General features: G+C 29.3%; 1 protein-coding gene across 1 annotated transcript in view; it reads left to right on the top strand.

Moving 5' to 3' along the window:
- The first annotated feature begins 8,520 nt into the window (after nucleotides 1–8,520).
- LOC107454068 (sodium/glucose cotransporter 4) overlaps nucleotides 8,521–25,232 on the top strand; it is a 45,388-nt gene continuing 28,676 nt past the window's right edge. Inside the window, exons 1-2 of the mRNA XM_043053681.3 lie at nucleotides 8,521–8,745; nucleotides 24,068–24,139. Of these exons, the coding sequence (XP_042909615.2) occupies nucleotides 8,656–8,745; nucleotides 24,068–24,139 (162 nt within the window). The 5' untranslated portion in view covers nucleotides 8,521–8,655. The remainder of the gene's footprint in view (nucleotides 8,746–24,067; nucleotides 24,140–25,232) is intronic.

Genomic DNA, 25,232 nt, shown 5'->3' on the forward strand with positions numbered 1-25,232 from the left:
AAGAACAGTAATTTGGACATTGCAGAATTTGACGTCATAAAAGATGCAATTAATTTGACGTTTGCAATTTAATTTGACGTCATAAAAGATGCAATTGCTGTGAAGGTCCTAAAATTTTTCGAAAAGTGCAATTCAATTTCGTACATTGTCATGATACAATATTTAAAAATATGTAAATTGAATATCACAGAAAATAAAAAAAGAAATAAAAAAAAAATAATAAGTGTCTTTTTATTTAAATATTTAATAAGTAAACATGCATTGAATTTACATATCATAAACAAAATTTAAAAATAATGTACATTAATATTTATTTTTTTATAACTACTTCAGGGTTTAACGCTTGTATAGCTATACTAATTTATAATTTATCTAAACTTTCAGGTTCAAAATGTGTAGAATAACAAAGAAAACTTTAGTTGCTCTCAAATTTCTTTGTTAGACCCTATAACTAAAAGCCAGCACTTATTTCAGTGTATGGTTAGTTGCTAAAAAAACATAAAAGTTTTTTTTTCCTTCTCAATTTTTAGCTTCAAATTAAAATAAAAAAGTACTAATTTTCATATTCTATAGTGTAATAAAACTTTAAAGAGTTATATATGAATAAAGAGTCACTTTTAATGGATATTTCTATGAGGCGTCGAAGGAAACGTTTTCCTTTATTCAGTGTTAAAAATCATTTTAAGGTTTGCGTAGTTAATTAGCCTTTTCAATAAATGATATTTTTAGTTTTCTAGGAAACGAAAAATAGATCTTCCAACAGGATTGTGCTACGAGACGCACAGTTAAAGTTGTAGCGTATCTACCACTACAAAATTACAACTACAATTCACTAGTATATAAGACATGTTAACTCGACTCTATGTTGGGGTACCTTTTCATAGATGAAAGTTGACATGGTCTGTAACTACTCTCCCCACATTGGTGACCTGACGTGATGTGAACACGCCTACCTTGGCAAAAACGCCCACTTTGATCTGGATACGCCTACATCGGCAGTAATGCCTACTTCGTTGGATGGTCCACATTGAACAGTTGACTTGCTACTTGTGACTGCATCATTATCCACCTCCTCACGCAGTTGCTACTCAGTCTCATTTCGATCACACACAACGTTGGCTTGCATACACTCGACTGCTAACGGCAACACAGGAGCGACTACAACCGTGAAGTTAATACACCTCTCACATTCAGCACTAAAAAAAATACGGTGATGTTAATACAGCTTTCCCGGCTTCGCACAAAAAAAACAGCAATGAATCAACTAGTGGCATCCATTCATCGAATTCTATCATAGCTATAATTCTGGTGGGGGAGTACTGTAGCGTATCTACCACTACAAAATTACAACTACAATTCACTAGTATATAAGACATGTTAACTCGACTCTATGTTGGGGTACCTTTTCATAGATGAAAGTTGACATGGTCTGTAACTACTCTCCCCACAAAAGTCCTAGTGTGTCTAAATTCCGCGTTTGAGCAAGAGTTGTCGCATTTTTTATCCCCATTTCTAAATCCAATATCCGTTAATCCATCTTAAAAACAAAGTTTTAAGCTTAAGTTCATTAGAACTTTGGAATTTTAAAACGCAATACATATAGAGGTGTTTTCAAGTTTATTTGAAAATTATTTGAAAGATAGTAATATTTTAATGAGCTTTGAAATTTTGTATTGCATGTATCCAAATTATTTTTTATCATCCTAATTTATTTTTCTCTATTTCGGCTAAAATATGCAACATATCAAAGTCTTTAGGCTTAAATGTGTGACTTACATGATGATCTTAATCACTGCCTGTTATAAGTCCTTAAAATTCATATTGAAAATAAAATAAAATATACCCAATTTTTTCAAAGCATTATTTATGTCTAAAATATTGCTATGCAATCGGATAAGTCATTGAAGCAGAACGCAAGATTAGATAAAACTGATCACTTTTTGGACTTCATATTTTAAGTGTTAAGCGACTGTGATTACTAAACACCATAAGCATTCAGAAATTAAGATATAAATAAATTATATATATATTGCGACACAAAAATCGATCCAAAAAAAAACAGTTCATTTTAATTTAGCTTTTATTTCAAGTCTTAACAGTTTTTAAACCTTAATTATTTTTCAAATTTTTAAGGTAAAATGCCGCAATGCAAACGCGGAAATGTTTCATTTTAAATCCTAAAGGAAGATTAGTTTGTCCCAAACTTGATCCTTGAGTTCACTTGTTTTCTGAAGGTTTTCTTAATTCTGCTAAGCGAGTTCTAAAAATAGGATCATTATAAATTACTCATTATTTTATTGTATAACCGGATGGCGATGCACAACTAAACATATTTTTAGTTCTGCGCCTATCAACTCTTTAACCTCATAATTTTTAACCAAATCCAGAAGACACGTAAACTCTGGGATCAAGTATTGGGATAAATTTGCTCTCGTGGAGGATATTTTTGATAAAACCAACCCGCTTTTGCGTTACACGGAGAGGAAAACCACGAAAACCTCCCACGGTTAGCCTGACTGCAAGGGCACTCTAACCCATTATCCGTCTAGACCAGTTTAAAAAAATAAGGCTGCGGAGTTGAAAATTGATAGGCGCAAACCTAAAAATGGGGTTGGTTGTGCAACGTCACCCCAGTTATAAAATAAAATATTAAGTTAATTTATAATGACCCTATTTATCATAAGAACACAGATAATTTAAAATTTATTTTAATCGTTTAAAACATTAATTAGAAAAGTTTATAAAGGTATTCGGAAAAACTAGAGGGTTACAGACAATTTAACGAAAAAGGGGTGAAGACATGAGTTATTGTTTCTTTCTAATGGAAAAAATTTTTCGGAGACAGAAATTAAAGTGGAAAAAATGTGACATGCTTCGAGTGTCAAAAGAATTAATGTCTTGTGAGTCTTGATAATGGGCGTTTTCGTTTTGAGAGCTCGAAGCATTTCCGCTTTTTAATTTTGATGCCAATTAACTTCTTCTATTATTGACTTCAAACAGCCATCGTGAATTAAAAAAATTTTTCATCCCAGTAACAGCTTAGTGCTTTATTAACATATAAGCAAGTAAAGCTCTATAAATCATATTTGTGATTATTAATTTTTATAGTAAAATATAAAGTACTGCCCTTGCAACTCTCAGCTATCGACAAAAGGGTCCATGGAGGATAAGGATCTACAATATCTAGACCAACAGCTTGATCATTGATATATGCTAAAGAGATGATGAGTGATAAACAAATTATTCTAAAAAATAATTTTAATAACATATAAGATAATAAATTACAACACACAATTTTGGAATTTTTATCTCAATTCCTTCATACTGCTAATTTCTTATATAATCTCTATTTTTAATAAATTCTACTTTAATTGTATATATATATATATATATATATATATATATATATATATATATATATATATATATATATATATATATATATATATATATATATATATATATATATATATATATATATATATATATATATATATATATATAACCAGTTTCTTCATGCTGCTGATATTTTACGATTTCTCAATTTTTTATAGATAATACACTGATAAAAAAATAATACATTGATTATATAAAGTATTAATTTATAATCTGGATAATTTTTGGTTTTTAGATCAATTCCTTTATACGACTGATATTTTACAAATATAGTGTTTGCGACAAAAATTAATGGTATGTTTAATATGGGTAATATAGAGCTTTTTATTTCATTCTCTTCATAGAGCTGATCTTTCGTATTATTTCTGTATTGCCCTCAGTTACTACACACTCAAATTTCGCAAAAATATTACAAATGCTCGTGTAACGAAAGTTTACGTTAATACATTCCTTTTGAAGCAAGGAATGATGTATTTTGTTTAAAATAGGTATTCCTGTCATTTTACGTGAACTTCCTGACTCTAGTTATGACAGATTAACACACCTGCGACAAATACGTGCTTTTGAAAAAAGTTACTGGCGTTAAAATTAATTCTTGTAAAGAGAAACGGATGCATGCTGTTAATCAGAAATGTGACGAATACCGGCAAATAAAGGAAAATAAAAAAACTAGATAAACTAGTTGTCGGAAAAGTAGACAAAATGTATTCATTGTTCAAGGTGAAAGATAGTTTAGGTAAATAGTTAGTTTCCTTACTATTGTTTGAATATATGAAAGCAGCAAAACAATCGTTGAAGATGTAGTTTGCTGGCGATTCGTAAACACAAAATAAATCATACAATTTTTACTAAATATTTATACAAATAATCAAAACACTAGATTAGAAGATATTAATGAAATTAAATAAAAATTGTAATCCGTTCTTGTATGTAGAAAGTTGATTGATATTTTTCGTCTTATTGTCAAATCTAAAACGACACAAGGGCTCATCACTTTCTTAAAAAGGGGAGGGGTTTTTTAATAGTGATAGAAATTGATTTAATTAATACCCCTTTACGTTTTTTTGTTTAATGTCAGAAAAAAATTAAGTTTTTTTTCTTTTCTGCTGTCTACTTAGAAAACTTAGTTATTATTTTTTTTATTACATTTTGTTACTACTATTTTTTTTAAAACTTTTAGTGTCTGTTAGCCTGTTTATGTCGATGATAAAATGGCGTTAAATTTTGGTTGTAGTGCTCAAGGAACTATAGAAACTTTGATTGTCCTTAGGCACGTTCTATTATTGTCATATAATAAAAACAAATTTGTGGTCACAGAATTTGTCGAAATCTCAGAATTTGTCGAAAAGTGGTAGGAATTTTTATATACGATCATGATTTAGGGAGAGGGCGGGAGGTTTGAAGCTGCACCCCCAAGCCCCCTAGAGTTATATTGCAGCCCCTGTTTTTATATTTTGAGTGTAATTTCAGGTGTTATTGTTTCCTCTCTATTTTTATTATTATTATTGTAAAATTTTGAAAACTCTACTTATAATATTACAAAAATAAGGTTGTCTTTTATTGCTTTATGAAAACTCATAAAAAGTTTATCCTTCTGCCAGGGTGTACTTCATGTAAATATCTAAAATTAAATTATCTTTTTTTTAATAAAAGAAAAAGGAGAAAATCCACATCCCAGAAACAATGTCTTTCAAGAAGCTGTAGTTTCAAAATTATGAATTAGACACCATTAGTTGTTAAATTTTTTGCTAAAATCCTTGATAATACTTGAACAGTCCACCCAATTTTTGGTTTTCGACTACCAATATTCAAACCCGTAGCCTTGTAAATTTGTACCCAATCCAGAAGACAAGGGAACTCCTAGATCAAGTATTACGAGAAATCCGCTATAGTGGAGAACTTTTTGATGGAACTAATCCGCATTTGCGCTACATGGAAAGAAAAACCACGAAAACTTCCCATGGTTAGTCTGACGGCAAGGGGACTCTTACCCATGATCCGTCTACAACTGAGAAAATTTTACGTCATACTGTGGTTGGTGCCAGTCCGATGCGGAATTCGTATTTTGGAACACCTCATTAGAAGGCAAACGCTCTATTTCCTGAGCCACCAGGGATCATTATGAAATAATTAAAAAGTTTTGAGGGTTTATGAGATTGCCCGAATATAACAAGTTAGGCAAATAAAAATTTCCTTTTCAAAATATGTAAAATATATTGCCATCGATAAATTAATCAATGTTGAAACTCAACTTAATCTTTTTCTAATTATATATTTTTCAAATAACTCTTATTTCATATGATAAATAACTAATAACTAATTTTATCTTCTTTTGTTTAGTCTGTTTCTCTTAACTAATCCCATGTATTTTATTTCCAGTTTTGTTTTCTTTCAAAATGTTAACTATTGAAAAAACATAAATTTAATATGTTTTTCTGTGTGCTTTAGATATTTAAAATAATTGTAAGCATAAACTGAAAAAAAGAATTTTACTGATGAAAAATATTTATATTTGTAATTTGTTGCAGGATTTTTTTTATCGCTTTGATTAAAAACTTAATTCTATTGAACTAAAAATTAGTCACATTTATTTATAGAAACAAAAATTAATGTTTACTAAAATTGAAACATTTCAAAGAGCGGTTCTTTTTAACACTTCTGTATGTATCATATTTGAATGAAATTAAAAAATTTAAAAATTTACATGATTTTGAAATATACATATAATCAAATTTTTAATGTAATGTATAATGCTCTAAGTTATGCACATGCCCCAGACCGCTTCACTCCTTGCTCCAGCCCTACAGGCAATAAATTCTACGAGATCCAATTCTCTTTGTAGTGGCCAGGAAAAAACAATAGACACGAAGCTCCAGCAGAAATTTTAGTGCTCTAGTTATTCGGACATTGGTTGAAATTTGAATTGCAACGAGTTCGCTTTTACAAATATGAAAGCGAGTCAATAAAATCTTAGCAAAAGTAAACAATTAAGTACATAAATTAACAAAAAATTTCTCATGTATAGCGTTTTCATTTAACGGCATTCACAGCCAAAATAAAAATTTAAATTTACCCTGCCTCGTCTTTAAATGGTCGCTTTACTTAGAAGGCAGTTATAGATTAAATACACTTAACGCAAAAAAGTTTTTGATATATTTTTCATAAATAAAAATTTCGTTTTTTGTGACATTCATTTATACTTATTTATCCATTTTAAATTTCAAAATAACCTATAACTATTTTGTAAGGCACCTTGTTACATTCTCAGCTTTCCTAATGCTTCGAAGTTATGATGGAACGACGCACGTAAGTGAACAGAATATTTTTAAAATTTTGAAAACACTCGAAACCAAGTATTCAGGATATGTTTCAATTATTATTAAATCATGGTGACCAAAATTATTTTGAATCGATTTTTATTTTTCAAAATAAGAATCAAATATTAAATCATAAATTTTGACACCACTTGAAGAATTTTTTAGCTTTTAATTTCCGGAACTGATTCAGAGTAATTCCTATTGTTGTCGTCATAGGCCATTAATGTACTGGGGTGCGATTGTTCTTGTCTTCCAGTGGCGCCATTTATGGCTAAGAATTTGATTTCTATCACACCTGTTTACAGGGTGGACTCATTCATTCATCCTCAGCTCGCTCGTAATTTTAACCAGAAAGTGATCAAGCTCCAATCCAGTACCCCCAGAAGTATAATTTGTGACCCATGGAGAACTTTGTGTTCCGACAGATCTATCGTGCACCAGTCACAATTTACTACACGGGGAGTCTTCAATTACCCCTTTCGCGTCATCTTACTTATATGCCAATTCTCTTATTTTCCGAAATATCAATTAAAAAATAACCGATTTACTGACTCCCTTCCCTTTTTTTCTCTCTCCTTTTTTTCCCCTTTATTCTCTCGCTGTATCAAGAATCATTGTGACGATTTCCTTTGATAAAAAAGTACAAAAGCAAATAAATAAAATGAACTAGAAAATCATGAGAAAAATGAAAACAAAATTGTGATGACACCTAACTTAAGGTCTCGCTGTGGACTGATCATAAAGACACGGTTCCCAGCAAATCACCGAAGTCAAGCCTCACTGGCTTCGGTCAGTGTACGGGTGGGTGACCACTTGGATTAGTCTGCGTAGGGACCTAGGGTATGCGGTATTGATCCTAGTTGAACTGTTCTACCGTAAAGTGCTGGACTTTGCGTGCAGGTCGTTGGGCTACCGAAGTGCCATCCCCTCTGCAGAGGATCAAAATTGTGATAGCATTTCTTCGGATCATCCTCAGGGATGTTTTCCAGCCCGTCGCCAATAGCCCATTGTGCAGCTCTAGTGCGACGTAAATGAACTACAACAGCCTAACTTAAGTTTTTAAGTTTTTTAAATTTCTAAAAAACTTTAAAATTAAAAAAAAAAGAAATTGAACCAAAAATATGCGAAAAAAATTTTTAGAATATCAAAATTGTTCAATAAATGAAATTTAATGAATTTGGGTCTGTTTACCTGTTAAAAATTTTTAAAACCAAAAATATAAAACTCTTGTTTTATGCGATTAGAAATAAAAACGAATTCTCTATAAAAAAAATATTAACTAACTAAAAATTCAGGAAAAATTAAGAAAAAAATTAAGATATATATCAGGGCTCTTAAAACCAATAAAACAAAACGTTTAAAAAAAAACTTGTTGCATTGATTGACAGTAAACGTGGAATTTCTTGTGAGCAACTTGAGGAAAGATGATAGCAAAACTTTTTAAAACCATTAAAGTTATTCATGATATAATCGACGCTTAGTTAATCATGATATAATCGAATAAAGCAATAATTCTAACGACGAAATTAGGAACTTCCCAATCCGTTTAGTCCCGCCAATTGACGTTTAATTTCCTTTTTCATGCCTGCGATACGTAAATCTTCGGAAACGAAAGTGCAATTTCCAAGTTCACGAAATACTTTTTTTTTCTTTTCAAAGCCTTTGAGAGAGAAAAACTTGTTGCATGCGATAAGCGAAATCCTCACCTGTAGTGTAGAAAAGTAGGAAAGCGGAAAAGGCGAAAAAGCGAGCGGTATTTCCATAGGTTGATTGTTACAGTGACGACATGAATTTTAAGATTAAAGAAGTTTTTGGTGCCAACTTAAAATAAGAACGCCAAAGTGGTTTCCAGTCAAGTTCTATGTGTTCTCTTTTGGTAGTTTGTATTCATTAATATGCTATTGCAGTTAGATTGGTATCGGTAGTTAATGTGTTGAAAGTTATGGATAAATTGGGAAATACAGAATTGTTTTGGGAAGATGCTGTGGTCATAGCATTTTATTTTGTTATGATTTTAGCAGTAGGAGCATGGGTGAGAATTTTTATTTATTTTTATTTTTAAATGCCATATTCCTAATTATTTAAAGACAATTGATATTTTTAATGAACGACTACTAATCTTAATTTTTAAATCATTGAAAGTACATATATTTTCATTCAATCAGATATTATTACTTATAATAAATTTTTAAATTTTATTTTTCTTAATTATTTCAGCAAAACAAGTAGCTTTGATTTAATTAATTTTAAAACAATATATTGATTATGCTTTTTTAGTTGCTGCTGCATTCCAACAGTTTTTCACCAATTTAAAAACATTATTACTTTTTATTATTCAAAAGATTTAATATTTTTTTAAAGAAATTTTTAAGAAAAATATGTTAGTTAGTGTAGTTATGAAAATAGTTGTTCGTTTTTGTTTTTTAATTTGTTGACAATTACTTTTAATTTGCAGTCCATTTAATTTCCAAATTTGCAGATATTAATTAAACAAATTTTCAAATAGTTGAAAAATTATTCAGTATTTAGTTTGCTGTCATTAATGTATTTGTAGTTGTTTCACTATTGTATTAGTTAACAAAAATTGTGTAAAGCTGCCCTCATTGCCAAATTTGTCTGTCACAATTTTCTGATTAAGTCACTAAGTTTGTAAATGAAGAGTAGCATAATAATTAATTATTAAAAGAGCAATATTGATTAATAAATCTAAAAATTTATTTAAATCTTGTTATCTATATACTTTTGCTATTAATTATATATTTTTTAAAACATACTATAATTATAAGAAATTAAAAATAAGAAAGAACTATGAGTAGTTTTTAAAGAAATAAACATATGAACAACCGACAACGTGTTTTGATGCTATTATTTTTAGTCATAAAAAATTTACAAACTATATGGTTGAGCAGATAAAAGCCATGAGATATCTGGGGAATTTTGTCTAGCAAAATTTGGAACTTCGTCTAGGTAAGACATATAGGTGATCCCATATATAACCCAGAAGTATCCGTTTAAATCAGATTCATTAAGATTTCTTTCGCGATATAAAATAAGTAGATTTCTATACTCAAAGTTATATTGAAAGGAACACTGAAATCAAATTAATTAGATAACAAATATTTTGCAATTCAATAGATTAAAATTTTGTTAAATTGATACCTGCAAGTGACGTAGTGTGGGTGTCTGGATCCTGATTGGTTGTTGAAACGTGGGATTTGCTTACGTTAGCAACTGCTCTTTCCATTCTGATTCGAGTAAGCTAAGCCCGTCAGGTATAAATTCTCTTAAATGACACATTCTAAATTATTTCTCAAAGATTTCAATTCTTTCACTATATATTTACACAGAGACTTAACACAAAATCAGGCACGGAACCATGTGGTAACAATAAACAAAATAAACAAAGTAATTATGCATCGAAGTTGCCAGGTACACTAAACAAAAATACATCACGGTTACAATAAAATACATAAACAAATAACAAAGTTTAGTGAAAGAAGTAGACGAGAAAGAATTATATTTCAACTAATTCGATGTGCGATATGACTCTGTATTTAATTAACTTATCGTTAATTAACATTCTAATTTATGTAGAGAAACTTAGCTGAACTTTAATACGCCATTTCGCTGATAAAGATCACACTGATTCAGAGCCGGATTATACCTTTCGTAGGCCCTAGACACAGCCGTTTATGGGCCCCCCACTCCTCCCCTCTTTTCAAAATATATGCTAAAATTTTCTTCGTATGGAAACGTATTACGCCATTTTAGATGTATTAATTTCAGAAATGACTAAAAGGCGTAAAGCTTACAGTGATTTGTACGATAATTTCGGTTTTCTTGTTCACAAAAATTTGTCAGAATCTGAGATTAAACTAAAAGCGCAAAATTTAGTGAAAATTTACTCATCCGATTTAGAGGAAAACTTTGTAGATGAATTTTTACTATTTTCAAATTTGTATGAACATAAATCTGCACAAGAAATGTTGAAGGCTCAAATTAAAGTTAAACTTGTGATTACTTTTCCTAACGTTCACATTGCATTAAGAATATATTTGTCGATTCTTGGATCAAATGCAGAAGGAGAAAGATCTTTCTCCAGATTAAAATTGATAAAAAATTATTTGCTTTCAACAATGAATCAAGATCGTTTGGCATCGCTCGCACTTATGTCTATTGAATCCGACATTTTGCGCAGTTAGGAATTCGACAGCATAATACAAGATTTCGTTGAATCCAAAAATCGCAAAAAAGTAATGTATTAGATCATAAGATTCTGCAAAATAATTTATTACCGTAAAATATTATATTTTTATTTGTATCTTCATAATTTTGTGCAAAATACACTTGTTGTTTTTAAAGTTAAATTATTTTTGTCAACAAATTTTTTTCTCCCAAGTTTTTCGTAGGCCCCTGAATTTCGTAGGCCCTAGGCACGTGCCTAGTGTGCCTATAGGTTAATCCGGCCCTGGACTGATTTAATTAACTTATACTCTGTATTTAATTAACTTATCGTTAATTAACATTCTAATTTATGTAGAGAAACTTAACTAAACTTTAATACACCATTTTGCTGATAAAGATCAGACTGATTTAATTAACTTATGCTCTGTATTTAATTACCTTATCGTTAATTAACATTCTAATTTATGTAGAGAAACTTAACTAAACTTTAATACGCCATTTTGATGATAAAGATCAGACTGATTTAATTAACTTATGCTCTGTATTTAATTAACTTATCGTTAATTAACATTCTAATTTAAGTAGAGAAAGTTAGCTAAACTTTAATACTCCATTTTGCTGATAAAGATCAGACTGATTAACTGACGTCAGAGATTAACTGACGTCATAGGTCACAAGTGTGGGTATGGGCCCCACATTTTTGGGGCTTCTTTAATGTTACAAATATTTTTTTTCCCTTAAGAATTGTCTAATCGAATTATGAATAAACGAAAATTGAAATATAAGCAGAAATTTACTAATATATCGTAATTTATTTATGTTATAAATAATTTAAAAACACTTTATACCTAAGCAAAGTGTAAATTTGGTTTAAAGTAACGACTAGGGCGCTCCTGACAGTATTGAGTCTAGGGCCCCCCATTTCCAAATCAGGCCCTGCATATAGTTGAATATAATTTTACAGTTTTTTTAAGGACGATTATCCAAAATCATTCTTTATTAATGCAGCATCACGCTCTTTTCGTATTTTAACGGCAGGGAAAATCGTTTTAATTAATTTAAAAGTCAGTAAAATAAGGACAAATTTGTTTTACACGAATATGAAAAAATAAAAATAATACCTAGAGACTAGATACCTGAAAGATTCGAAGTAAAGTATAAGATATTCGCAGAAATAATATTTTATTATTACTAAACGATCAAGAAAACGTATTGTGTAACTTTCTATTGTCATCTTAGGATTACAAATAAAGCTAATTCCTTTAGGGAAAATAGATTTAAAATTAGTTTTTTTCAAAAACCTTGTGTAGGATGTAGAATTTTAAATTACTCGACAAATTACGTAATCATACAAAAATGTAATTTCAGAAATCGCAAACTTAAACAAATCATGACTTTTGCTATGGAAATAGGCATTCTAACACGCAAAATAACATTATTTGATGAGCGTTAAAGACAATACAATAGCACTATGATCACGTGACTATTTCTAGGAAATAAGTGTATGAACAGCGGTTTTGCAACATTGGAATTTTCAAACTACTCTTCATTCCATTTTATTAGTGAATAATGTTGAAGGAAATATTAAAGATTCTTAGCATGCTTAACTTATTATATTTCTTTTTAACCAGATATAACGTCATTTTTTTTCTATTAATGCAATGTTAAAATATATTTGGGATTGAGAAAGATTTATAAAGAGAAATTCATTTAGCTTATTATCTAAGATAAATATAGTTCCTTAGACTAATTTTTTGGTGTAAAGATGTGTGGTATTTTCAAAATTTTACCTACTGTACAAAATTGACCGTAAACTTGAACTTCTGTGCTTATACACAACGGGTTTTATAAATTCACTGTTAATAACTATAAATAAACTAGTTGAGAAATGTTCAAATAAACGAACGCATAACACAGAAAGGAGGAAAAAAATTCCCAGTGTTGGCCACTTTTCTTGATCCCACGAGGACCTTTACTGTTACCCACATGTATGTAAACAAAACCCTTCATTTTTTCCTTCTGTATTTTTTAATGTTATATGAAAATTAAAAAAAATTAACGTTTGAAAATGAATGATATAAGTGGGAAGAATATTTCATATATATATATATATATATATATATATATATATATATATATATATATATAGCCTGTATGCAGGCTCTGATTTTTAAGTAAGTCACCCTATGAAAGATGGATATGTGTAATCTATCAAATTATGCAAGGCTTTATGAATGAAGGATAAAGTCTATAAGCGGCTTTCTATCCAATTGTGCAGACTGACTTTTAAATTAATTTCCCTATGAATGATATATTTTTTTAGTCTGCTAATTTAATCAATCCGTTAAACAATTTTATTATTATTTCAATTTTTAATTTTTAATTTTTTCTCATAGATGGCAGCACTAATATTTTACTAAAAAATTTTTCTTCTTCGATCAAATATATATATATTTCAAAATGTTCAAAATGAAAAATAAAACAGAGAAAAATTAAAGACATATGAAAAAGGGGGAAATAATAAATAAAAAATAACAAACAACAGCTAAAAAAAAAAAAAGATGAAATTTAATTAAAAAACCGGGAAAAAAATCCGGAATATAATCTTTTCATTAGCCCACACGATTATATCCGTAAAACAGAGTGCTCTCTGATATTGTATCAATAAAGCCAAAGCAAAATATATTAATACAATAGTGTGAAGAGAAACTCAAAATTTTTTTTAAAAAAATTACAACAAATAAAATAGAACACAAAAAGTAAAAATAAGTAAAAATAACATGTAAAAACAGAAAATAAAATAAAATAATATATATATATATATATTATATATAACTTTTACTTATTTATTAGAAATCACACATGCAAGAAAAACCTTTGATGTAAAAATCACTTTAGATCATTTAACGAAAAATCCATTAAAGATTGTTTAGCTTCAGAACTTTTTGTAACCACTGTTAATTATTTTTAATGGAAACTAAATTTTTTAATGAGAAAATATAAATTATTGAAAATAAAATTAAATGAAACTTTGAAGTCCTGTTTCAAGGCCAACACGCATAGAATAGTTGTAATCATTCATGGTTTTTTATTAATGCTTTTATTTCTTCTTTTCAATGTTAGTGAAATAACAATCGAATTCACAATTTTAAAATTAAACAATTTCTGCTGGAATTTAAGCGTATGCTAAAATCATTACCAAGACTTTAACACATTTAATTGAATTATGATTGTGTGTCGGTAATCTTTTTAAATTAATTTTACAAACGTAAAAATGAAATTAAATATTAAGGCATAAATTTTTCAATCATTTTCAATTATAAAACGCAAAATTTCAGTGAGCTGTTATATAAAGTTGGATCGTTGCCAGCTTAAATGATCATAATGAAAGATTTTATAAAGTAGAAGCAAATAGTCAACTAAGAATTCTTTTCTAGAAAAATTAAACTACTTTGCGAGCACTTAACAGTAGAATTAATAGATTTAAAACTAATATATCTTAAGTAGGGATAGCTAGTGTAGACACTTTTTGAAATTTCATAAAAAAAATTACTAATCTTTGCTTTAAATCTTTGGTCGCGTTAAGTTTTTTTTCTTGATATACCTATTTTATTTACAAAGAAATTTGAACGGTTATCTTTATTTTGAATCAAATGTAAACTAATGTAGTAGTATTTTTTTTAGAAAACTTTGTTCTTGACCACACAAGACTCTTAGAGTTTTTTGTCCGTTCAAGCTCATTATCTCTTTATTAAAGAAAAGAGATCGAAATTGACTATTAAAATACGTAATCAGCATATTCATTCCATTCATACTATCTATTAACATGATACATCTAAGATACGATGAATAAGAATTCTCTGAAGTTGTTATTTAAGCGCAACTTAAGTTACTCATTCAGTGTAAAAGCTTTGTTTTATTTGCATCTTAACAATATAATGTGCTGTTTGGCAACGAAGAATATACGAAAGTGCAAAACAGTTTTCCAAATCTGCCAAAATTTATAGTGTCCCCTTTCAATTAATTAGTTAATTAGTTACTTTCAATTAATTATTAGTCAATTATAAATTTATAGTCCTCTTTCAATTAATTGTTGTTTATTAAAAGGGAAAAAAATGTAAAGAGCGCAAAAAAAGAACAAAAAATGAAGTCTGAACGGAAACTGAATAACTTTTGATCCAATTATCGAATCTTCACGTCCTAGGACTCAATCTTTATGGTTCGAGGGGGTGACCTCAAATATGCTAATTAATTAGTGTCGACGACATTTTAAGTTACGAAATCAGACACAAAAACGCATTTTCTCTGAATTAGCATACCCTTTTTTTCCGATGGATTTGAATTCCAGACCCCAAAATTATCCGAAGTATGGAAATATGGTACCGGTAGTTTGGTGTGAAGAGCGGTACAAAATTTGGACCCATGTTGTTATTTTACTTTTTGCGTTTTTCGACATATCTCAAGATATTTTTTTAAGAGAATCAAAGAAGTTTTACACACAATAAACGAATTTTATAATTCGTTTATCCAAAGATAATTTCATGCCAAAAATATTTTTGAATAATCTTTTATTATTTTTACTACTTTATTTAATGATAGCTGAAAATATTTTGAATAGTAAGGTTTACAATTTTTTACATCATTATAAAGGATGTAAGTTTATTCGGCAAAATACAAAATTTTAACGAAATCAGACTAATAGTTTCTGAGAACTCGATGTTATCCTCTCCCTAATGTTTAAATTATCGATTAATTATGGTGGGTTAAACTACTCTTTTTGTTCTACTGATACTTAGGGTTGTTACCCCATCGCATTTCCCCCTCTGCATGCTACCTTGGTAGTCGAATTTCAATAATTTGGAAGATAAAAACATTTCAATTTACTTTAAATGCGCTTTGATCGGTTTACAATTCCACTGAGCAAAAAGTGTAAAAGTTGACAGCTATATCCTTGGTAAACAATAAAGTAAAAGTAGCCAAAATGTTAGAATTGATGATGAATATCTTATTATGTAAACTCATCATAATAAGCTTATTATCTAAAATGCTGTTTTGTCCTCGCTGCTCGACTCCCCTTAGTTTTATAGTTTTATTCTGTTTGACATCACAGATAAAACAAAAATTAAAATATGACAGCATTTAGCTGGTTCTTTTTTATCACATTTTCTTCAATTATTTTCTGCAGAATTACACTTTAGGCTATTCAAAAAATAATTTAGTTTAATGTAGTAAATATCTCTTGTCACATTTAATCTGACATTGCAAAGGAATAAAACATGTGAAATATACACTTTCATTATCATAATTTTATTGAAATGAATTACAATGCCTAAAAAAAAATATTGAGGGCACGTGCTTACAATTTTGTTCAGCAAATAACACACACACACACACACACACACACACACACACACACACACACACACACACACACACACACACACACACACACACACACACACACACACATATATATATATATATATATATATATATATATATATATATATATATATATATATATATATATATATATATATATATATATATATATATATATATATATATATATATATATATATATATATATATATATATATATATATATATATATATATATATATATAAAGAGAATAAAAAGAGATAAAAAGAGAAAAACGAAGAAAATTAAGAAAATCAAATCAATGTTTTATTTACTGCCCATAAGCTGCAAATATATAGAACTCATAAAATAAGTTTAATAAGTTAATAATAAAGATTAATGAAAAGAGTAGAAGAAAAATTATTTAAATAAAATTTTATTTTAACAATTTTTCTATATATATATATATATATATATATATATATATATATATATATATAATTGTGTAGTAACTTTTCTATTTTTCCAATTGAGAATTAGTATGTACGAAATTCGATTTTTAAAAACATTCAATTGAAAATGGATTAAAAAATTAGGGATTTTTTTTTTGTAAATTATAATTGAAAAATTATTTTTAAAATATTTTAGAAGTTTTGAGAAAATTTAGCTACCATTTTTTAATTTAATTAAATTCGTGGATCGTGAAGTTTGTATAAATTTAGATCATAGCAGTTATATGAATATTAGTTTTAAATATTGAATCTCTTTTTGACAATCAACCTGGCATGTCTTAACTCCTGGCATGTGCCCACAACGTCCTTTTAAAGGGACAGTTACTTTTTTCAAAAAAGAAAAAAAGTGGTAGCATAAATGGTTTATTGATAGGATTTATTTTTCAGAAAAAGGAAGTTCTATCTACCGTAATATAATAATAATAATAATAATTTAAATGGATCTGAAATTAGTTGGATTACTTTTTTCTAATTTAAAGTGGTAGGTAACAGAAAGAAGTATTCACTTGGTAAAAACAATTATGTACTGCCACTTTTCTCAAACTCTAGTTTTTTATACGTAGACTACTTAATGTGCCTGGGCATGAATGGATAAAATATGAGTATTATGAGTTGAAACGTTAAAATAGTTTATATTTACACTAAATTAAGAAAATATCGGTAATATTAAGCTTTAATTTTTTCAGTTTTCAATGCGATGTCCTAAAAACTGACAAAATGAGTTCCTTACGTGAAAAAAACAACATGCGAGGCTGTTTCTTTTCCGGCAAAAGAAAACATCAGCAGTAATTTATTTTCTTCCTCATTTTCAAAAGAAGTAAATTATTTGCAACTGTCACTTCTGTATTGTAACATACACATAAACTTTTGAAATTTTTTAGAAGTAAACAAAATAGCAACATCTGGTAATTCAACATAAATAAAACAAAAACATTCATTCCAAAGACTAAGTTGTCCTCTTAAATAAAACAATACCTATTATCAAAAGAGCAAAATAACTTGTTTCTGGTTAACAGCAGGTGCATCCAGTTTCGAATACAGTAAAATTTTGGAAATAAAACTGTTGTGTTAAGAACTTAAAATTACATCTTATATTGTTTATTAGAGCTTTTTTTAATTTTTATCAGGAGACCAACTTGTTTTGTGAAAGTAGTTTTTCTAGAGATTAATGTTGTTTCTTGAATTAGAAAACATCAATTTAAGTAATGTTGGCCACTACTACATATAAAAAATTCAAATATTTATTTTACAAGTCGCTTAGTTCGAATAATTTTGCTCCACAAACGGCTCCACTTACCCAGTTGAAGAGTAGAATAATTTCGTAGCTATCGTTACAGAGTTTTTTTATTATCTCATTTTAAAATCGGCGATAAACAGCTGACCCGATTCTGAGTCTACGTATGTCAATGTTTAACTCCGTAATCTTGAAATTTTGAGACCAACCAGGAAGACAAAGGAACTCCTGTAGAGCCGTGATGGCTCTGGAAATAGAGCGTTATCCTTCCAATGACGTGACCGTGTTCGAATCCCAGCGACGGCTGATCGATACGAATTCCGCATCCAGCTTGCACCGACCACAGTGCTGAAGTAAAATATCTTAAGTGATTGACGGATCATGCGTTAGAGTCCTCTTACCGTCAATCAAACCGCGGGAGGTTTTCGTGGTTTTCCTCTTCATGTAACGCAAATGAGGGTTAGTTCCATCAAAAGTCCTCCTGTAGGGCTGGGTCAAGGAGTGAGGCGGTCTGGGGCATGTGCATAACTTGGATCATTATCAGTCACATTAAAAAATTGATTATACATTTCATAATAATGCAAATGTTTTAAATTTTTAATTTCATTCAAATATGTATTACACCAGGTTCGAATCCAGCGATGACTGGTCGATACGAATCCACATCCGGCTTGAGCTGACTACAGTGCTGACGTGAAATATCCTCAGTGGTAGACGAATCATGGTTTAGATTCCCTTCGCCGTCAGGCTAACCGTGGGAAGTTCTAGAGGTCTTTCTCTCCATGCAACGCAAATGCGTGTTAGTTCCATCAAAAGTCCTCCACGCAGGCAAATATCTCCTAATACTTGATCCAGTGGTTCTCTTGTCTTTTGGAGTCGATTCAAAATTACAAGGGTACGGGATTAAACAACAGTAGTCGTAAACCCAAAAATTTGGTCAGCTGCTCAAAGATGGTTATAAAGAGAACTCCTGGATCAAACATTTTGACAAATTAACCTTTGTGAAGGACTTATTGAGGAAACTAGCCCGCCTTTTAGTTACGTGGAGAGGAAAAACCACGAAAATCTCCCACGATAAGCCGAACAGCAAGGAGATTCTAACCAATAATCCCGTTTACCACTGAGGATATTATACATCAGTACTGTGGTCTGCGCGAGTCGAGAGCCGAATTCGTATCAACCAGACATCACCGGGATTCAAACCCAGGTCACCTCATTGGAAGGCGAGTCCTCTATCCCCTGGACCCCTACGACTAATTATAAAATATTGGCAAATTTCATAAAATATAATAAAAATTTATAATTATTAAAGAAATATTATAAAAATTGATAATAATTAAAAAAATATTATGAAATATTATAAAAATTATGGAAATTTTGGTTTTTATTTCTCTATCACTTCACAAAATGGTTAGCCGAAAGTGGAGCAGTTCGCATTTCTGGTTTTACCGTTAATGTGAAAGCCTGATTGTGAGACAATGATAAACCATTGAAAATTATGAAAAATATTAGAAATTCTACGATTAAGAGTAGCGGACATTTTCTCTCTTTAACTGTCACTTCAATTTTGAAGTAATATTTGGAGAATATCAAACATAGTTATCGCAGGATCCGTACGGTCCACAGAAAACTTAGAAAGTGGCAGTAAAAGTAAAAACAAAGATATACCCTAATACATTCGTAATCATCACTACTCTTCATATTTCTAAATATTATTAAACAATCCCAATTTATATATATATTAAACAATCCCAGTTGAAAAATCATTAATTCTAAATTTTAAAATAAAAGCTAATAAAACAATATTTGATAAATAATTTTTTTATCACAATATTTTTATCTCATAATACTTTTTATAAGTGCCGAACGAATCCTATTATCGCTGGTTTTACAACGAATATCGCTTTCAGATATTCTTCCTTTAAGAGGTCAATAAGTTTTAATAATAACTAACTAATAGTTTAAATACTAAACACTCGTTAATTTTAACAAATTCTTATCACTTACAGAGCAAAAAAAAAATTGTAACCTTTGTGAATAGCTTTTTTTTTTTTTATTGATTGGATCTTCATGTGCTAAACATATATTATAATCTAGAGATTATTGAATCATTTCAAATGCAAGTTTAATTTACTGTACTAGAATGCTTAGGGATGTACTAGAATGCAAAATTATACTAGTTAATTAGTGATAAAAATTAACTACGACAAAATTATGTTATGAAAATTAATTTTATGTACAAAAATTTAACATTTGAAAGAAGGAATGAAACTAAAAATCAATGAAACCAAAAATTTAAAAAACATGAAAAAATTATAAAATGAAAGTTTTATTTTCTAGCTCATTGTATTGACACTACGTAATAGTAAGTAGAGAGTTATTCAAAATTTTTAATTAATTAAAGCAAAAGTGAATTAAACATTCGAATATAGCTTCAGCGAAGTTAATTTTATGTACAAAATTATAAAATAGGAAAAAAAGTTAAAAAAATATTGATTAAAAAGAAATACAAATTAGCAAAACTTGGGTGCTTAGAGAGCGTGCAATTTATTTTTAGTAATCACGTGTCAGGTAGAGGTTTTTTCCAAATAATAGCAATTATTTAAATCTATATTATATAAAACGCTAATACGTACGTATGTATGTATGTATGTATCAATAAAACCGATGATATTTCTTTTCTCGCACTGGCAACAGTTTTCATTTTTAATTGATTGGATTCGGCGCGCAAGAGCACGTAGTGAGCAACCAGATAACAATAACCAGAGTGAGCATTATCAGGTTGTTCAATTCAGATTCATGCACTAAAAACATGACAATATTTAATTTAAACTCAATTAGGAATTAATTAATTAATTGAAGTGAGAATGCTTTAAAAGGCCGCTGTTGAATTGACATTTTTCTACTGGGAGCTACCTAAACGTCTAAAAAACGTTAAATGTTTGTATTGAATGCATTGAATTTTTTTATATTTCGCGTTTATTTATGCATTGAATTTTCACTCTTTAAAATGCAGAATATTAGTGAAGCAATATTTGATAATTTATTTTGCTAATATGTTTCTTATTTAGCTAATTTTTTGATTTTTTTCACCATGTACAATCTAAATAGCTAATATACTTTTTTAAAAGCCAATTAGAACATTGGTAGAATTCTTCTACATAAGTACAATACTATGTCTTTGATGATAAAATACTATGTCTTTGATGATAATATATTATGTCTTTGTGCTAGAACATTGTGTTCATTGGCGAGCGAGCGCAGCGAGCCATGGTTCACGGCGTGAACCACATAGGATTGCGTAGCAATTCTCGGGGGTTGGCGAGCGTTAGCGAGCAGGGGGTGGAGCCTCCTAGTTATTAATTAAAACATAACTTAAACACTCAATTAAAATAACAAAACTTATTGATTAATACTACAATTAAGCATTCGAATATAGTTTCAGAATGAAAAAAATAATTTAAATGATCAAGAAAAGGTGACGAAGGTTAAAAAGATTTGCAAATGAATAAAACGGGAAATGTAGAAAACGTACAAATAAAAATAAAACTCTAAAACAAAAAGTGCCATTTTTTAGCTCATTGTATTGACATAATGTATCAAGTGTATTGCAATTCAAAATAATGGTAATTATTATAATCATTAATATTAATGTATGCTTTTTTTCAACCAAGTAAATTATTCCCAGGTAACTTAATGATGTTGCCCTTGTTCAGCAATGCTTAAAATGACCACTACCTGCAACATTTATTTTACTTTCCACAAGCAGTAGTGTAATAATCTTTGTTGATTATTTAAATGAGACACTTCTCGGGTTTTTGCTCTTTTTACATAAACTTATGCAATAGCATTCAAATTATGCAATGCAATAGATAAATTAATTCAACGTTGCTTTCGCTTGGAATACTCGGAGACTACAAAAAAAGAGAGAGAAAAAGAAAGAACTGTAAATATGTCTGCTCACGACTGTCTACAGTGCTTTGCTGAATTCAAATAATACTGTTTAACCTTGAATGATAAAATAACCTGATATTTAAATAGAAAGAAAAGAATAGCCTTTGAGAGGATCTATCCAAATGGTTTCTTTTTTTTCTTCTCTCTTATACAGCCAAAGAACAGAAATGGAAACATTAGAAACTGTCAACAAAAATCTTTAATTAGTTTCGTTTTTAATCATACTTTGTTGCCGGCCTCTATTTTTTCCATGATGATTATTTAGTAAACTCTAAAATTAATTAATAAAGCAGAATAAAAGGAAATCAGGAGCATAGTGGAACAAGGTTATTTTCTTTGTGACACTTCTGAAAATATAAAGATCTTCATTTAGTCTTCTTTTATTTACACAACTTTGGTTTACTTTCCCAAGTCTTTAAGTTTCGGAGATCACAGTGGATAAAGGATCTAAGTTAATGTCTTTCTCTGGTGAGTGTTTCTGGAGAAAAAGAAAGTTTCAAAGACATTCGATTGTAAGCAGGTGGATAATGATTCTAAGCGGACGATGATTCTAAGCGAAAATCTTTGAGTAAATAGGTTTCAAAAATATTCGACAGCAAACAGATGAAGATCTCAGTGGATGAAGATTATAAGTGAAAATCTTTGTATGTTTCCAGAGTAAAAGAAAGCTTCAAGGGAATTTGACAGAAACAGGTGGCGATCTCGGGTGATAGTTCTATGTGAAAGTCTTTGAGCATTTTTTAAGTAAAAAAAATATTCAATGGCATTCGACAGCAAGCAGTCGATAGCTGGTGAAAACTTGCCTTCTGACAGAAATCAAAATGCTGAGAGTGAGAACGTTATGACGCGAATAGTTTAAAGAAGTGTTCGGGATATAGATTTCGTCAACTTGAAGATTGCAAACAAGAAATAAAGGAGGGCACAATCTTTATTTCGTATTGTCAATTTAGAAATTTTAATTAACTAAATTTAATTAAGTTAATTAACCAAAATATCTTCATTTCTCGATAAATTAAAAAAAAACTATGAGCTGAAACTTATGCCAATTTCATTTCGGCAATTTCCTACACAAATATTTAATTTACAAATATTTTTGTTTGATGGTAATTAGTTGGAGACTTTTTGTTTACTCGATCTTTTTCTACCAGTTTATAAACTTTTTTCCTGATTACCCTGATTTACTCAAAATCACTATAAAATGTCACTTAGAACTTTTATCCAATGAATTAAATTTGATTTTGGACTCCTTCTTAAAGGACTGACTTTGAACTCCTTCTTAAGCATCCAACGGAATTTAATTTTAATTAGAGATCAGGGAAGTTAGTTAGAAAAAACGAACTTCAATTCCAGCTTGTTTTCGGGAGGAGTGAAATATCCATGGCTGCCAGAATTTATTAAACGTTTTAGCATGTATTTGCGAGTAAAATATCTCCGAGTCACGTTTTCCTTATAAAATGAGCTGAAATAAAAATTAAAAGCTTTTACTATTTATGATTATTAAGCACCGTGTTTAATTTCTTTTATTTATTGGTACACATACGTATACAGGCTTGTGTGCTTGATAGGAAGAACGGCTTATAAGCCTTTGTCAGGCTGAAAAACAGATAATTAAGAGAAGAACAACTCAAAGGGTTATGACGGGTTTCGAACGTTACAGATACAGATCGTTTGATAGACGATACAGCTTGACCAGGCAAACTCCTCTTCTTTTTTCTGCGTTGGAAACTGTTCTATAACTGAGTTGTTTTTAATACATTTTGTTATTCATGACTATTTTACTTCTCCCGAGAACTTCTCATTTGTGCTACAGTCTCAAAGATTTTTTAAGTGGTTTTTAAATTTTTTGTATTAATTAGAATGATTTATTTATTTATTTATTTATTTTTTATATTTTCTGTCTTGTGTTTATTAACTTGAATAATTTTTCTCCTTTTTTTCTGCCTTCCGTTTATTAATTTAAATGACTTCTTCTTCTTTTTTCAGTCTTCTGTTTATTAATTTTAACGATTTTCTTTTTTCTGAATTTTGTTAATTATTCTGAATGCTTTTTGTTCTTTTTCCCATCTCCTGCTTATTAATTTAAATCTTTATTTTTTTCTTTTTTCAGTCTTCTGTTCGAAGCAAAAGAGACAGCGTGAGTGGATACTTTCTTGCAAGTAGAAGTATGCATTGGATTCCCGTAAGTGTATATTTTATGTGTATATTTTGATATTTTGTTAAAAGGCGTAATTATTTGGAGAGCTTGTCGCTTTCGTAATTTAGCTGATCTTCCTTCTCGGACTCCCCCCTCCACTCTCTCCTTATTGTTATGAATGTATCGATAGAGTTTATGAAAAAACAATAAACACTCTTATTTTTTTAATATTCCACGAAAAAGTTGTGGTTGCGTAATCTCCTCATTTTTCACAGTTTCTAGGAGAGATAATAGGCATAATAGAGCTGTGATTGTCATAATATGCTTGTAACGAGAGAAAAAAGAATTTAAGTAAACATTTTCCTAGAATTTTTCAACGAAGAGAAAGATATCATTTTCAAAGAAACACCAATAATGATATTCTATCGCTTTTAATTCTTATTTTTTTTCGTGTTTTTAACATTATTCTTTTACATTAAGTCTATTTTGTTTTTAATTTAAATATATTTTTTAAAAAAGAATCTTCTTTAATGATAGATTAAAAAAGCTATTAATTTCTACCATTATGATTTAAAACCCCATTTATACTTGCATTTCGAAGTAGATTGCTTTCAATTGCGAACGATTTAAGGATTTATAATTTAATTTTAGTTTAATGAATCAGATATAGTAGAATTCTAACCATCACTACACGTTCGGACAATCAAAACTTATATATGAAACCTATTACTTTACAGTGATGTTTTGGGGAGGAATTTCTTTGTCAGTTTAGACATAGGTTCTGCAAAGGGAAGATTAAAGGTTTGAATCCTTTCATAGCCCTGAATGCGCCAATTCTTCAATTTGTTCATTGCTTATTAGTTTTGCTTTTTAATGCTCACACATACCTGAATGCATAACTTATGGAAATATTTATGTTAAAATTAATCTTATGAAGTGGTGGTTAAATTTTTTTCAATTAAATTCATAGATATTAGATGAGAATAAAAAAGTTTAAACAATTTTACCAGCACCTAAAACATTTCATTTCATGATTATCAGCCCCGAGTCAGAATCTCAGCGACACGCAAATTGTTAGAAAGTTCTTGCAGAAGGATTTTTCTTTTGGGAAGTAAAAAATTTTGGTTCTGCAAACATT

Source organism: Parasteatoda tepidariorum, chromosome 2 (genome assembly GCF_982258835.1).
Source record: "Parasteatoda tepidariorum strain Cologne lab strain chromosome 2, Ptep-v5.0, whole genome shotgun sequence".
Taxonomy (NCBI): Eukaryota; Metazoa; Arthropoda; class Arachnida; order Araneae; family Theridiidae; genus Parasteatoda; species Parasteatoda tepidariorum.